General features: G+C 28.7%; 1 protein-coding gene across 1 annotated transcript; it reads left to right on the forward strand.

The window, feature by feature from the left end:
- The first annotated feature begins 2,163 nt into the window (after positions 1–2,163).
- On the forward strand, positions 2,164–8,372 carry LOC108454474 (pentatricopeptide repeat-containing protein At4g18975, chloroplastic). The gene is made up of 8 exons (XM_017752946.2): positions 2,164–2,515; positions 2,613–2,693; positions 3,124–3,174; positions 4,574–4,693; positions 4,805–4,948; positions 5,984–6,196; positions 6,411–6,609; positions 7,643–8,372. Exons 1-8 carry the CDS (start codon positions 2,492–2,494, stop codon positions 7,723–7,725), a joined length of 915 nt encoding a protein of 304 aa, XP_017608435.1. The 5' UTR covers positions 2,164–2,491; the 3' UTR covers positions 7,726–8,372.
- The last annotated feature ends 6,136 nt before the right edge of the window (positions 8,373–14,508 follow it).

Here is a 14,508-nt window from a genome sequence, read left to right on the forward strand (position 1 = left end):
CTGCATTGACCATTGAGAACAGCTGTGTGTGTGATCTTCTTCTTCATCATGGCTCAGCTTTCACCTTCTAAGTGTTCTCGTCATGGCAGACAAATGCACTTCTTCAGTGCTCATCTTAGAATTTTAACATACAATCAACATTACAATCACATGATGAGCGCTGAAGAAGTGCATTTGTTTGCCATAAAAGATAAATGGCTGCCAAAATATATGAGCTTTAACTCTATATCTTATTTATGTTTAACGTACACTGGTGTTTTTGCTTTTGTTTCCATGACATTCAGAAGGGGCAAATCATTGAGTTACCACTGCTCGTTTGCTATTAATTGAGTCGGCCCTGCACTTTCTGGATGTTTAAAGGAATGTAGAGTTGCTGCTGTTGAAAGAGTTGGCAGGTTCTACAACATGCCTCTCCTGTGGGTTCCATACTCTTGCCATTGCATTGTAAAACTGTTTTCTAAGTTCAAACAAGATAGACTCTTCAACATCAACAGCTGCAAAATGTGCTTCTATGATCCTATTTTTGTTTGTTATCTTCATATGACCATACTTTGAACTATCTATTTCCATTAGTAGGAAATACAGTTACATGTGCAAAGAGCAGCTCAAATTTTCGGACAATTCTGCTGTGCCAAAAAATTTAACCTTTTACTAATATCTCTAATTTATACCTATATTTCTAAAAAAAATTAAATATTTGTATGAGCGCTATACCAATACTTCTAACAGAAAATGTTAAAATTTTGGTAAAAGTTAGATATTTGTGTGTGCGCACGGAAGATTTTTCACGTAATGAGTTTCTTTGAAACAAGATCGAGAATTTCCCATTTCTGAAATTACAAATCGGTATTTAATATTTTAAATAAAAAGTTACGAAGACTGAAAAAAAATTATATTTAAGAATTTATAGTGATTTTAACTCAATTATTTAGTTACTTTACCTTAATTTTCATAATAATGTATAACATTTACAGATTTGAATAAAGTTAAATATTTACAAATATTTTTATCTTTTGAAGGAAAACATATAACCTCACAATGAATGGCATTTCAAAGATATTGGTTTACAAGATTATGTATTCAGTAAATACAAATAAACACTTGAACAAAGAATAAGAACTTTAACAAGTGTCTACAAATTAAATTTATATATAGAAAGAATAAAGGATGAAATCTTTAAATATTTACTTTTTGATCTTTTGAACTTATATCTTGGTTTGATTTGAATGTTTGGGGACCTTATTTATCTCCTCTAGTTGAATTCTAGCAATTTGATGTAGCTAAAGAGTTATTATACTCGTTGAAACATTAAATACACAAATTATTATAGCATTTCGATATAAAGGATCGATTACTTTGAAAATGACCCTTAAAAAAAACTAGCTATTAAAAATCAGAGAGGATTGATCCTTAGCCCCTCTAAAATTGTCTATGGATACTGACTTGTTAATGGATTAGGAAATTTATTGTTTTGAAGAGGAAATCACTCCCTTAAGAAAAAATTAGCCATTAAAAACCAAAGAGGATGAATCCTTTACCCATCTAGAATTATTTTTTGGATATTGACTTGTGAAAGGATCGGGTAATTGATCCTTTGCTATTTGGATTTGGGCAAAAATATTTGTGAAAGGATCGGGAGATTGATTCAACTATCCAATTTTCAAATGCTAGGTCTGTTCATGGTTGAGTTATCCACTCAAACTCGAAAGTCCACCAAAATTTTGAGAGGATTTGAGCAAAAATATTAAGTTTAAAAAATGGGCTTGGGCAAAAAAATCAGTCTCATTTAAAATATGAGTCGAGCTTGAGTTTGAACATTCAAGGCCCAAGCTCGGCTCCGTCCTACTTACTTTTGTTAAGTTTATAATATTTTATATTATGTTATTTTTATATATTATATAAATAATAGCACATAAAATTAAATCTATAATATTACTATAATATAAACATTTAAAAATATTAAGATAACTATATATAAAATTATAATAAATAAAAATAATATAAATATAATTTTATTTTAAGAAAAATATAAACGAACCTAAATGAATTTGTGTTAATAATTTACAAATATAGATAAATCTAAATAAATTTTAAATTTGTATTTGAAATTAAAAAATATAAAAATTAGAATAAATTAATATCATTCTTAAACTCGTAACACTTTTACCAAATACAAATAAATAAAAAATAGTGTCAGCCCAAAGACAACTCAAACCGAAATACAAATTGTAATGACGACCCAAATAAATCCCACCCTTGGGTAAACGGTAAACCCGTCTCGACCTAATTCTGTCCGAGCAGGTTCAGTCCCTATTTTGTCTTCGGTTATACCATTATTATTATTTTGAATGACAAGAAATTAGCCAGTAACCAGTAGGTACGTATAAACATATTTACGAGTTCCACCTGTTTCTCGCTCTCGTCTTGAAAGACCAGCGCCACCACCACGCTTTTAGCTCTTCCATTGCCATATCGAATCCAATCCGTTCTGATGCTGCGATTTGCATTGCAAAAAGTACTCTTTCTTTTCTCCTTTTCCATGTAAATCATGCGCTTTTATTTTCCTTTTTATATAATTAAAAGCTACATACTTGTTTCATTATTATTTATAGATTTCTGGACACTCCACGCAAAGGATTTTTCTTCCTGCAACATCAACGTTGATGAGAGGTTGCTCCTTTGCTACATATGAGGTGATATTTTTGTTTTCAAGTTTTCTTTCGTAACTGGTGCCGAAATCTGTCACCCCCATCACCTGTTTGATTAAATTACGAAATGAGTTTTCAATGTAATTCAACTTTTTTTTTTTTTAAGTTAGAACTTTGGTTTCCTTCTCTGCTAATATTTCTAACTTTGAAGACTCTGCTATTCTTTGATGGCTGGTTAATGTCTTCTCCTTATTCAGATTCTCAGCTTCTGAACTTCTCTGTTTTTCTCTTAGTCCAAGTAAAGAACCGGTCTCTGTTTGAGTTACCCTTTTCTGGTTTCATGTAATCCATGTATAAAATTTATAAATATGTTTATGTATTTATGCATATATTAGAAAAATAAAAGCGGGGGGATACTGGACAGTTAATAACTAGGCCGTCTGATTTGCTCATTTCTTTAACTATGTTTATATAGGTTATTCCAAAAGGACAAGGAAGAGAAGCACACTGTGACCACGTTGTGAAGGTAAGTTCTTTTGTTGATATGTTGTCATTGAGTTGCTCTAACTTTTCAAAAAGTTGAAGCATTTGTCATTTTACTGTTAGTGGTATACTCTAACCAAGTTGATCAACAGAGTTAAATGTTTGAACTTCACTCGCAAAAACTTAAAATAGGGCTAAGTTTGATAGGGTTTTATTCTTCAAATTTGATATTGATTCTAGAAGATAGTGAGCTATTCAATTTGCCTCATATCATTAAAGATAAAATCAAGCTCATATACTTTGTGACAGAGAGATTTGTTATTAAGTCAACAGCTCAATTACATACATGTATGAGCAAGACTTGGCTTCCCTGCACTCCTAGTCAGGATGAGTTTCAATTGGAGGTTCATCATTCTTAATCAAATTTTATAAATAAATAAACAACAACTTTTAGTTAATTTTATTTGATAAATTGAAAAAAGATAAATATCGAATAACTAAAGCTTGATTCTGCATTTGCTTAAAAAGAGAAGAAGCATGAATCTGCTTTTATTAGGTTTTTGAAGTTGTAATATATTATTTTGTAGTGATTTTACAACTAATGAGATTTTACGCAATAGAAGATGGCACAGAAGGTCCATTAGTAAGACATTGGGATAATGTGGTCTAAAAGTAAAATATTGTTGGTTGAATGAAATAAATTTATTTAAACTACTAAATATTCCTAAAGTTTTAATTTGGAATATTATATTAAGTGGTACTTAAAATGATTAACTAGCTATGTCACTCAAACTCCTGGGAAGTGTTGAATACGATTATGTGTCTGGAATGGGTATACTCAAAAATGTTTTGCAAGTTTTTTTTCGTTCCTGTTATAAATTTGCAAGGTCATACTTACATACAGTGTCTAGGTATATGTTGAATACAGACTCTTTAGGGATTATGAAGAAACAAAGCAGCATAGGTATCTATCACAAATATTAATTTTCAATTTGTCATCAAATATCATTTTTCTGTAATTTCCATTTAATCTTTCAAGCCATCCTCTTATCTCTATTTATTTTCCTTCATTTCTCATGTATATCAACTGTTATAAGAATAAATAGCATAGGAACTTTTTTGACTTGCAAAAATAGAATGAAGGGAACATGACAGATCCTTAAAGTTTGAAACATGTTTGAATACGGTGTTCTATGATTGGAAGAAGGGTTAAGCAATTATTTTGAAGTTTTTCATATTTCTTTCTTGTACAAAAAGGGTTTATTTATCTTTTGGACAAGCATGATTTATCAAATATAATAGAGGTTTACACAGATATCGTATCTTATTAATTTGTTAATCTGTTTTCTACATGCTGCTTTATTTTGGATAAGTTATTCAACTTTTTGAGTTGTTTAGTTCATTTTATTTGACTGCCTTAACCGATGTGGGAATTATTTAAGGATCAATGTAATAACCAAGTCGCGAATCTTTATCCCAAGCCAAATGTTGGAGGTCAACAGAAGCTCCAAATTGGGCAGAATGTCTCAAGAAAGGACAAAATTAAGTTTCTTGTCACCACAGTAAGTATAACAGCATGTCATCTTTTTTTTCTTTTCTTTTTTTTTTCCTTGGCTTTAATTTTGCATGCTAAACTGGGTTGTTAAATTACTAAAATAACTCCATCTATGCAGCTTCTTGATCTCAAAGACAGTAAAGAAGCTGTCTACAGTGCTCTTGATGCGTGGGTTGCTTGGGAGCAGAATTTTCCTATTGGACCTCTTAAAAATGTAATCCTTGCTCTTGAGAAGGAGCATCAGTGGCATAGAGTTGTTCAGGTATCAGCAATTACTCTTTCCAATTTGTTTTTTTAATTTTAATCAGCTTTCCCTCTCTCTCACTGGATGATTTATTTTTCCTTGTATCGGACGCTACAAAGTCACTTGAACTGGTTAGTTGTGATTTTATTTTATTCGTTAAGAGGTGTAATCCCACTTCAACTGGTCGACCTCAAGTCGAGTCTATCTATTGTGAAATGGTTTTAGGTGGATGCTTAGCATTGGTATTGGAGCTTAGGCACGTTCTGTTCTTCTTGTCCAACCCCATGTGAGGTTTACCAACCCTGTGAGGTTGTTCATGTGTCTTCTTTGTTAGCTAGATGTGGGGGGAGGGGGGGAGTCTCAAGTACTGTTCATCTATTAAGTGTTGGGTTTCCTATGGTCTTATATTTAAGTTGGGGTCTTTTTGCCTATTTCCAATTGGTTTTTGCTTAGATGCTTAACAATTATATTTCAAGTTAAGAAAGAAGATACCATCCAGGTTACTTGGGGCTCTGGAATCAATAAGTGAATTAGTAGTAAGAAGAGCATATTTTTCTTGGCATTTGGCTCTTTTGTTTCTTGATGTAGGTTAGGGCAAGAACTGCAAACGATAATAGATGTTTATTATTGAGAATTGTTTTTCATTTTAACAGGAATAGATGTTTCTACCCACTGTACCACATGTTTAACTTTACAGTTTCACTTTTATCAGAATAGTTTGATTAGGGCTCTTCATTCAGTATTTGCCTTCCTCACTTTTTACACAAGGGGGAGGGAGGATTCAATCTTGGACCTCAAACCTCTTAAAGAGGGTAACAACCTCTATACCAAGCTTGACTTGCTGCCTTCCCCACATTACAAGTACTTCTTTTTCTCTACTTGCTGCTTTTTTAAAGAATAAATACATAAATAATTATTATACTTGTAAAAGACAAGGTAAATTAAATTTTGCAAATTGCATATTATAATACCTCCTGCATCAAATATAATGAGTCATGTCAAGTGAACTCTTTGGATATGAATTCAAGTTCAACAACTATTGTTCCCTCTTAGGTTGTTAAATGGATGCTAAGCAAGGGGCAGGGAAACACAATGGGAACATATGGACAACTATTACGAGCTTTAGATATGGATAATAGAGCAGATGAAGCTCATCAATTTTGGGTGAAGAAAGTTAGTGCTGATCTACATTCAGTGCCTTGGCAGTTATGCGGCCTCATGATATCAGTATACTATCGAAACAACATGCTGGAGAATCTTGTGAAGGTATGTTTTTGTTCCCTAGCTATCAACTATATGCATATTAAAAAGTTAGTGCTTAATATTGTACAGGTGGTTTTCAGATCTTTGACAGGTTTTCGTTTTATTTTTTTTCTCTCGAGCTTTACTTAATTAAAAGTTCAGCTTATTCTTATTTTCTCATAACTAACTAGTTTTTCCAATATTTTGTGTTGGTCTATTTTTAATTGTTATCATAAAGCTTTTCAAAGGCTTGGAAGCTTTTGGTCGCAAGCCTACAGACAAATCAATAGTTCAAAGGGTAGCAGATGCATATGAGATGTTAGGTTTACTTGAAGAGAAAGAAAGGGTTCTTGAAAAATACAAAGATGTTTGTACCAAAATAGAGAAAGGTCATAAGAAATCTAAGCAGACTTCATTGAAGAAAAAGAAGGATTCTGGTTAGATTCTGAATCTCGTCCCACTCAATTAACCACTTGCAGAGTAGAATTTTGTATTTTAGGAGGATGAAGGGTTGTACCATTTTCACCTAGGACAATGTAGCAAACACCGTTAGGCATTGAATATGAGGAATTTATTAGTTTTTGTTGTTTTATTGTCAAGTTTAATACTTCCAGATTTGATGAGAGAGTCTAGGGGTGTAACTGAGACACTAGTATTCCCAAGCTACTTGAGTTCGACTCGAAAAAGTTCGAGTTCAATTCAGTAATTATCGAGCCGAGTTCTAGCTCAAGCTATCGAACGAGCCGAATTCGAGCTTAGTAATACTTGACTCGAACGGCTCATGAGCATTTTCAGAATTTTTATATTTTTATATTATTAAATTACGTTATTGTCCTTAATATATATTATTAACCCAAAGTTTAATTATTGAGTCGAACTTGAGCTCGAGTAGCTCGATTATATCTTAAGCTGAGCTCGAGCTGAAAATAGATGTTTGACCGAGCTCGATTTGAGTATTGAGCTCCGAATTTCGAGTCGAGCTCAAGCTTGGCAGTATATGGGCTCGATTCTGCTCAATTACACCCCTATGAGAGACTAAACTTCAACATGTATGCATTGTAAGATAAAAATGGTAAAAGTACCATGGAGGCTCTTATACTAAAAGTCAGATTGCATTTTGTCCCATTTACTAAAAAAAGGGCAAATTAATTCCTGTATGTTAGATTAAAGAGCAAACTGGTCCTTCTACTATTAAAAATTGATCCCTATACGTCAGAATGAGGTACATGTAGCACACTAGTGAAACTGTCAAATTATTCTGTCAACCACATCAGTTTTTAACAGAAGAAATTGATGAAATTTTGAACCGAAAGGACTAGTTTGCTCTTTGATTAGCATATAATGACTAATTTACCTATTTTTTTAAATTAATATGACAAAATACAATTTGACTCTTAGTACAGAGGCCTCCATGATACTTCTATTGATAATAAATATTTCTTTGACCCTGCTGGTTTCGGTGGTTTTCAGGACGGGGAAGACCTAGACAGAGACAGACATCGACTTCAAATAACCTTGTCAGCACCATGGATGGCCCAGAATTAGTGAGATGAGGATGGGTTTTGCTTCCCATATTGGAACTGGTAAATTTATTTCGTCAGCTATTATAATAGTACTTTGGACGACAACAGGCTCCAAAGTTTTCATCGGTTGGAAAATCATTGTGTGAATACATCCGTTGGTTCAGAAATACCACTGCGTATCATCTGAATTAAGAGTGCATTATCATTCTCAACCTCTACATTTCGGTAACCTCTATCCCACGCTAATTGGAGCCCTTCCAATAACGAGCGAGCTTCAGCTTGGAATATCGAAACATCACAAACTTCTTAGCAAATCCCAAAATCCATTCCCCAGCAGAGTTCCGCAGGAGACCTCCTACTGCTGCAATATTTATATCCAAATCGACCAATCCATCCGAATTTAATTTAACCCAATTATCCTTCGGTGCTGTCCACTGCATACTATCATCACTCATCATCTCAATTTTCCTGTTAGCCAACGTATCATTGTACAATCGCGCCCAAGATAAGGCAGTCCGCATCAATTCCTTAGAATCGCGTTGGATGATAGTCAACAGAGAATTGGCCTAAAATCTTTCTATGCTTGAACTCCTTTGGTATCTAGTGATTGTCAAACATTATTGTAAATTATGTATTTCTATTGATATATTAATTACTGATCAAGAGTTTTGATCTTATTTTCATTTTTATTTCTTTAGGGTTTTTTTCAATATCTATTTAGAGTTACGCTATATTAAATCTTGTTATACATTAATAAAAAAGGTATACACATTTTTCCCTTTTGATAATTGAGGATAGTGTAAGAATATTAAAGATTGAACCAGTCGTTTTAATGATACAGAAATTCGTACTTGAGGATAATGTAAGGATATTAGGATTGAATCAAAGTTCTTTTTCTATTAATACAAAGATAATACAATTACACATTCTTCATGGGTTTAAAATATGAGTACAAATACATGTTCAATCAATTATAATGTAAAATCTAATTAATACAATGCACAACCGGTAAAAAATCCAAAGACAAACTAATATTTAAGCTTAAGTACTAAAAAAACCTTGCAAAATAATTAAAAAAGTTAATTGGATCCCTAGTTGAAACGTGCAATCAGTTAAGCGTTTGTAATATTATTTTCCGTCAAAACCTCTTATGGGTCGTTAAGTAGAGACGTGACAATTGATGTGACAATTGACATGAAAAAATGATGATGTGTGTACTGATGTGGCATTTGATAAGTAAAATTACTGGCATGGAAAACTTAATTAATTTTTAATTATTTTATAAAGGCAGAATATATAAAAAAGTTTTAAAAGTAACAAAATGATAAAATTATTAAAAAATATAAAAATATTAAATTTTATAAAAGGAATAATAATTTTATAATATTTATAATACCTAATCATTTATAATAACTTCTATAATTTTTATATTTCCTATTTTATAATATTTAATACTTTTAATAGAAAATTACTACTCATTTTTGTTTTTCCTCACATGTTATCCTACATTATACCTCAATCCATCTTTATAAACTTCCCTCACATCACCTACCCAAACCATTACAAACTTATTATCTCTCATATCCTTCATCTGCATCTCATACAAGTTTAATCACTATCACACTTTAAGCTCTCCATTAAAACCAAATCCAAACCTTCAAAACACAAGAAATTTCTATAATTTTCTTATATATATTTTATTATTTTTATAACTTTTAATACTTTTATTAACTTTTTATAAATTTTATGTACAACTTTCAATAACTTTTTTATAGTTTTTATATATTTTTGAAAAATTCTATAATTTCTAAATTTATTTATAGTATTTATATAATATTTTCATATTTTTATAACATTTTATAATATTTAAAAATATCTTATAATATTGTATAATTTTATAAATTTTCTTTGTAATGATTTATTTTGAGGATGTATTCTTTGAAAAATATTTGGTACACAACTAGTGGGGTTTTTAAACTTCATAAGTAGAGTTAGAGGGTTGACAAGTGTTCTATAAATGTATAGTGAAATATTAGAAACAAACATATTTCAAAATTTTAAAGTTGCTTGTGAAATAAAAAAATATTATGCCAGTGCACCAATTATTCATCCAAAATATATATTTATTTAACATAAAACAAATTTATAATATAATTTAATAATAATTAAAATATTTTTATAACTAATTAAAATTTTATTATCTTTAATTGAAAATTAGTAATAATTAATAAAACGTAAAATTATTCTTTAATTTAGAATTCATTTTAAGGTTTTCAAGTAAATAGATAAAGTATAAGAGTTAAGGGATTCATTTAATTGCCGAGTGTTTGGAACAATATTTGATTTCCTCTTTTGTTCATGGTTTGGTGAGTTTGGGGTACACCTCAACATGGTTGAATTATTTGTTCAGATTTAAAGGTTCGCTAGGAAAATAAGAGGATTTGAATAAAAATATAGATTCGAGAAATTAGTTTAGACAAAAAATAAAGTCTGCTTTCTAAATGGGTCGGGCATCGAGTAAGATTTTTGACTTTAAGCTCAACCCAAATTTGGCTAACATTTTTCCTCTGTTGCTGTTTTGTTGTTTACTAATTACTACTGCTTTGTTGTTGTTTTATTGCCATGTTGCTACTATATTGCTATTATTTTGTTGTTATTATTTAGATATTGTATAACTCTTATTTTATTGTTAATTTTGCTACTATTTTAGAGGTATTTGCTTGTTAAGTTGCACCTATCTTAATGTTATTTAAGTATAAATATTTTTTAATATATTTTCAATTTATTGGAAAATATTTATTTTAATATTTTAGTGTATTTGATGTATTATACTTTTTAAATTTATTTTTATATAAAAATTTAATAGGACTAGACTCAAGTTTAACATTTTTTATCTAAACTAAACTTGGTAAAGTTTTAGATTTATTTTTCGGTCAGACGAAATTTAAAATTGAATCTAAATTTTTAAATATATCTAAATTTAACTCAAGCCATAATTAAGTGAAGAGGTTAGTGTCCCGTTGAAACAACCACCTCAGTCTGCTTTCTATGTTTTCAAACAAATGGTCCAACTCTGACCATGTTGCTCTAATGTTTAAGGTGATTTTCATCTAAAGTAACTCAATTATTAAAAAAATTATATTTTGATCACTCAATTTTAAGAAATTAAAAATCAGTCATTGAATTATTTGAAAGTTTTTATTTAAACCATTTGGTTGTTAAAATAACTATTATATAACATTTTTTGTTTGCACCACTTGCACTAATCAAAAGTTATTATTTCCCTTCTTTTATACATTTCAATATTTTTTTATGAAATAACTTTGAACATCACAAATTTGCGAATCAAAATCTAAATAGTTTGCTTCTTTGGTATTCAATACTAACCATCAGATCGAATTGAAGCCAGGAATGACACCAATGGGGTAGGTATCCCCCAAATGGCAAATTATCAATTTAGTCTCTTGAAAATTTTAAAATTATAAATTAGTTTAATGTTGAAAATAAATTTTGGCCCCCAAATATTAAAAGAATTTCAATTTAATCCCTTTAAAATTCTAAACCAACAAGCAAATGCAAAGAAAAATTATACTTTTACCCCTTTAAAATTTTATAATTTAATTTTTTGCCCCTCTGAAGATAAATTTCTAACTTTGTTCCTAATTGAATTTAAGATACGTTCTACTTATTGATGAGTATTGATCCATTGTACTGATCATTGAATCGTCGCATGAAGCTTGCTAATAAAACATTTAAAAAACAAAATAACAGCCCAATGACTTGAATAAAATTTTTAAATAATTTAATGACTTTAATGATAATTTTTAAATAATTTAATGACTATTTTAAAAAATTTAAAATTTAAATAACCAAACTATAAACTTAATAATATATAGTTTACTGAAAAGCTTAAAGTCAAAGTCGCTACGTCTTAAGGGGTTCCGTTTTCCAAAAGTTACGCGCCCCCATGATGTGGACTTTTATAGGGTCTCCAAATTGCAGGTTATGATATCCCACAACTTCACGTTCATATATTATATGCTGAAAGTAACCATCTTGCTTGGGGGAACAAATAACCAAATTTCAAGCACCCACCTTTTCATTACTTTTTTTATTTTTTTTATTTTTAAATATATAATAAAAGTATCATAGAAACTTTTATATTAAAATTAAATTATATTTTATTTATTTTACTAAAAAATAAAATAAAATCATCCACATACATTAAACCCAAGGAAGAAGTTAGGAATATCTTTAGAGAGGCGAAATTAAATTATAATTTTTACGATAATAAAATATATTTTCACAATTTTAGTAGTATATATCTTTATAATTTTAAAAGATTAAATCAAATTTTATCATTTTAGGATGCTAAAATATGATTTTATTTTTATTAATTTAAAATTTTAAAAGAATTTTTATTTTAGAGAGAATCAAGACATACCAATCATTGATTAAAATTCACTTATTATTAATTTATCTATTTTTTTTATATACATCTTAACCTTTTTAATATCCATATCAAAATTCACTTATTATTTCAAAACTTTGTCATGAGAATTCTTTCAAACAATCAATTTTATTTTTGTTACACATGAAAATCTTTTATTTTTATTGTAATGACTATATGTCTTTTAATTTAAATTTTTTTTTTAATGGCTCATTCATATGCATGTTTTTTTAATGATTAAGTCTATTAATTTTCAACAAATTATTTTTTATGGCTCATTCATATGCATGTTGTTTTTTGATTTTAGGATCTCTGGTATTTTTTTAATATGTTCAAAATTAAGTAAATTTTATTTCTATTTTAAATAAATCTAATATTAAAATTAATTCTCATTAAAAATTTAATGTAATAAGTTCATCATTAATTAGAAATTTTATGTTTAAGTTAAATTTAATCATTATTTGAATTAAACAAAAATATATTTAGCATTTAATTGAAATTTGTTGGAAAAATATTTTTTTTAAAAATGAAAATTTGTATGAATAACCTTAATTCCCTTACATGTGTTGTTATATTGTTTAGGACATATTTTCCTTTTAAGGCTAAGAGTTGTTAAATGTTTGATTTAATCCGTTTCATATAACAAATAAAATTTATGTAGGTGCAACATTAATTTCAAAAATATTTTTTTACTATCTTTTAACGTGTATATATAGCCATCACTATGATTGAGGAATCTTTTATTATCTAATTGTTCATACCCTTCGTCAACTCAAAAATAAGAGGATAATACGTTGAAACTCACGTCCTCCTATATTGACAATAATATCCATACCAATCAAGTTAAGACTTAATCGACAAATTTCTAAAAATCTTTAAATAAAAAAGGTTGAAACCAACAAATAATAAAATATTGCACTCAATAATAAATAATTGTATCTTCTAAAATTTTAAAATTTTAAATGTTGTGAATTTAATTTATGAAATAGAGTGATATAATGCATTTTAAACATATAATTTACTATTTGAAATATATATTTAATTTAGTAAATGTGTATATAGTATTTTCAACTCATTTGAGACTAAAAAGGGACAGTTAGAGCATTTTAATCTAACTTCAAATTTAAATAGTAAAATAAATAGGGTAAATTAGACTAAATTTCTAATTAAATCATTTTCTCATTTCCAATTAAAATTATTAGGATAAATTAAATATTTCTAATTAAATTATTATATAATATTCATAAATTACAAATAATTTACCAATTAAATATACTTTATAAATGTTAAAATTATTCACGTATTTACTTCAATATTGCGTTTTGAATATCCTTTTATAAATGTTATGTAAAATTGTGCGCTTATTTTTATAAATGTACATTTAATAATATTTTTTAATATCATTTAAAATTTGAAGTTATATATAATGTCTAGAATTACGTATAAACGCATTTCAACGCATTCGAATTTGTGTTTTTTTGCGCTGACAATATTATCAATGCTAATCGAGTTAAGACTTAATCGACAAAATTGCATACAATTTATATCTATTATTCAAAACAATTTCCCCTTCTTCTACCTTATCACTATCATTCGCAACTTACTTACCTGCAAAGTAAAAGAGGAGCAGGTGAGTTCATTGTGAACTCAATGAATAATCAATAACCAGCAAAGTATGCGTAAAACACAGAGTTTACAACAGAAAGAAGACTTAGTATGAAAAATCACGTCACGTGCTAGATTCGCGGAGAAGGTACGAGACCCACTGCAGAGAACTTGTTTGCTAGAAAACATAAATTTAAAAACTGTTTCGCATATACTTATTGGAAATCATACTTAGAAACTTAGCTTGTTTTCGTTTGAAAATAGAACTTATATAGCATGGAACATGCTCTATCTTAATATCAACACTAATCGAGTTAATTAAAAAAACTTTTTTGTTTGAGGCAATGTTTAGAACTACTCGTAGCTCTTCTCCAATCCATAAATAGGAGAATAATACGCATGAGCGCACTCGAACCATAACCTCCTGCATTGACAATAATGTTCATGCCAATCAAGTTAAGACTTAATCGACAACTTGCTTTTTTAAATATAAAGTATTTTTCTTTTTAATATTTATAAGTTAAAATTTTTATTGCATTTATTATTTTTAATTAATAACTGATATGAAATAATAATTTTGATTTTAAGTTTTTCATTGAAATTTAACTTTATAAAAACATAATATTAATATTGAAGAATAGTATCAACCATAAATCTTTTATAAATTTAATAAAAATTAATAATTATAAGTTGAATATTATTATATTTAAAATAATAAAACCAAAGCAGTCAATGCGTGATGGTATTATTTGTAGTTA

This window comes from Gossypium arboreum, chromosome 9, assembly GCF_025698485.1.
Source record: "Gossypium arboreum isolate Shixiya-1 chromosome 9, ASM2569848v2, whole genome shotgun sequence".
NCBI classification, from domain to species: domain Eukaryota; kingdom Viridiplantae; phylum Streptophyta; class Magnoliopsida; order Malvales; family Malvaceae; genus Gossypium; species Gossypium arboreum.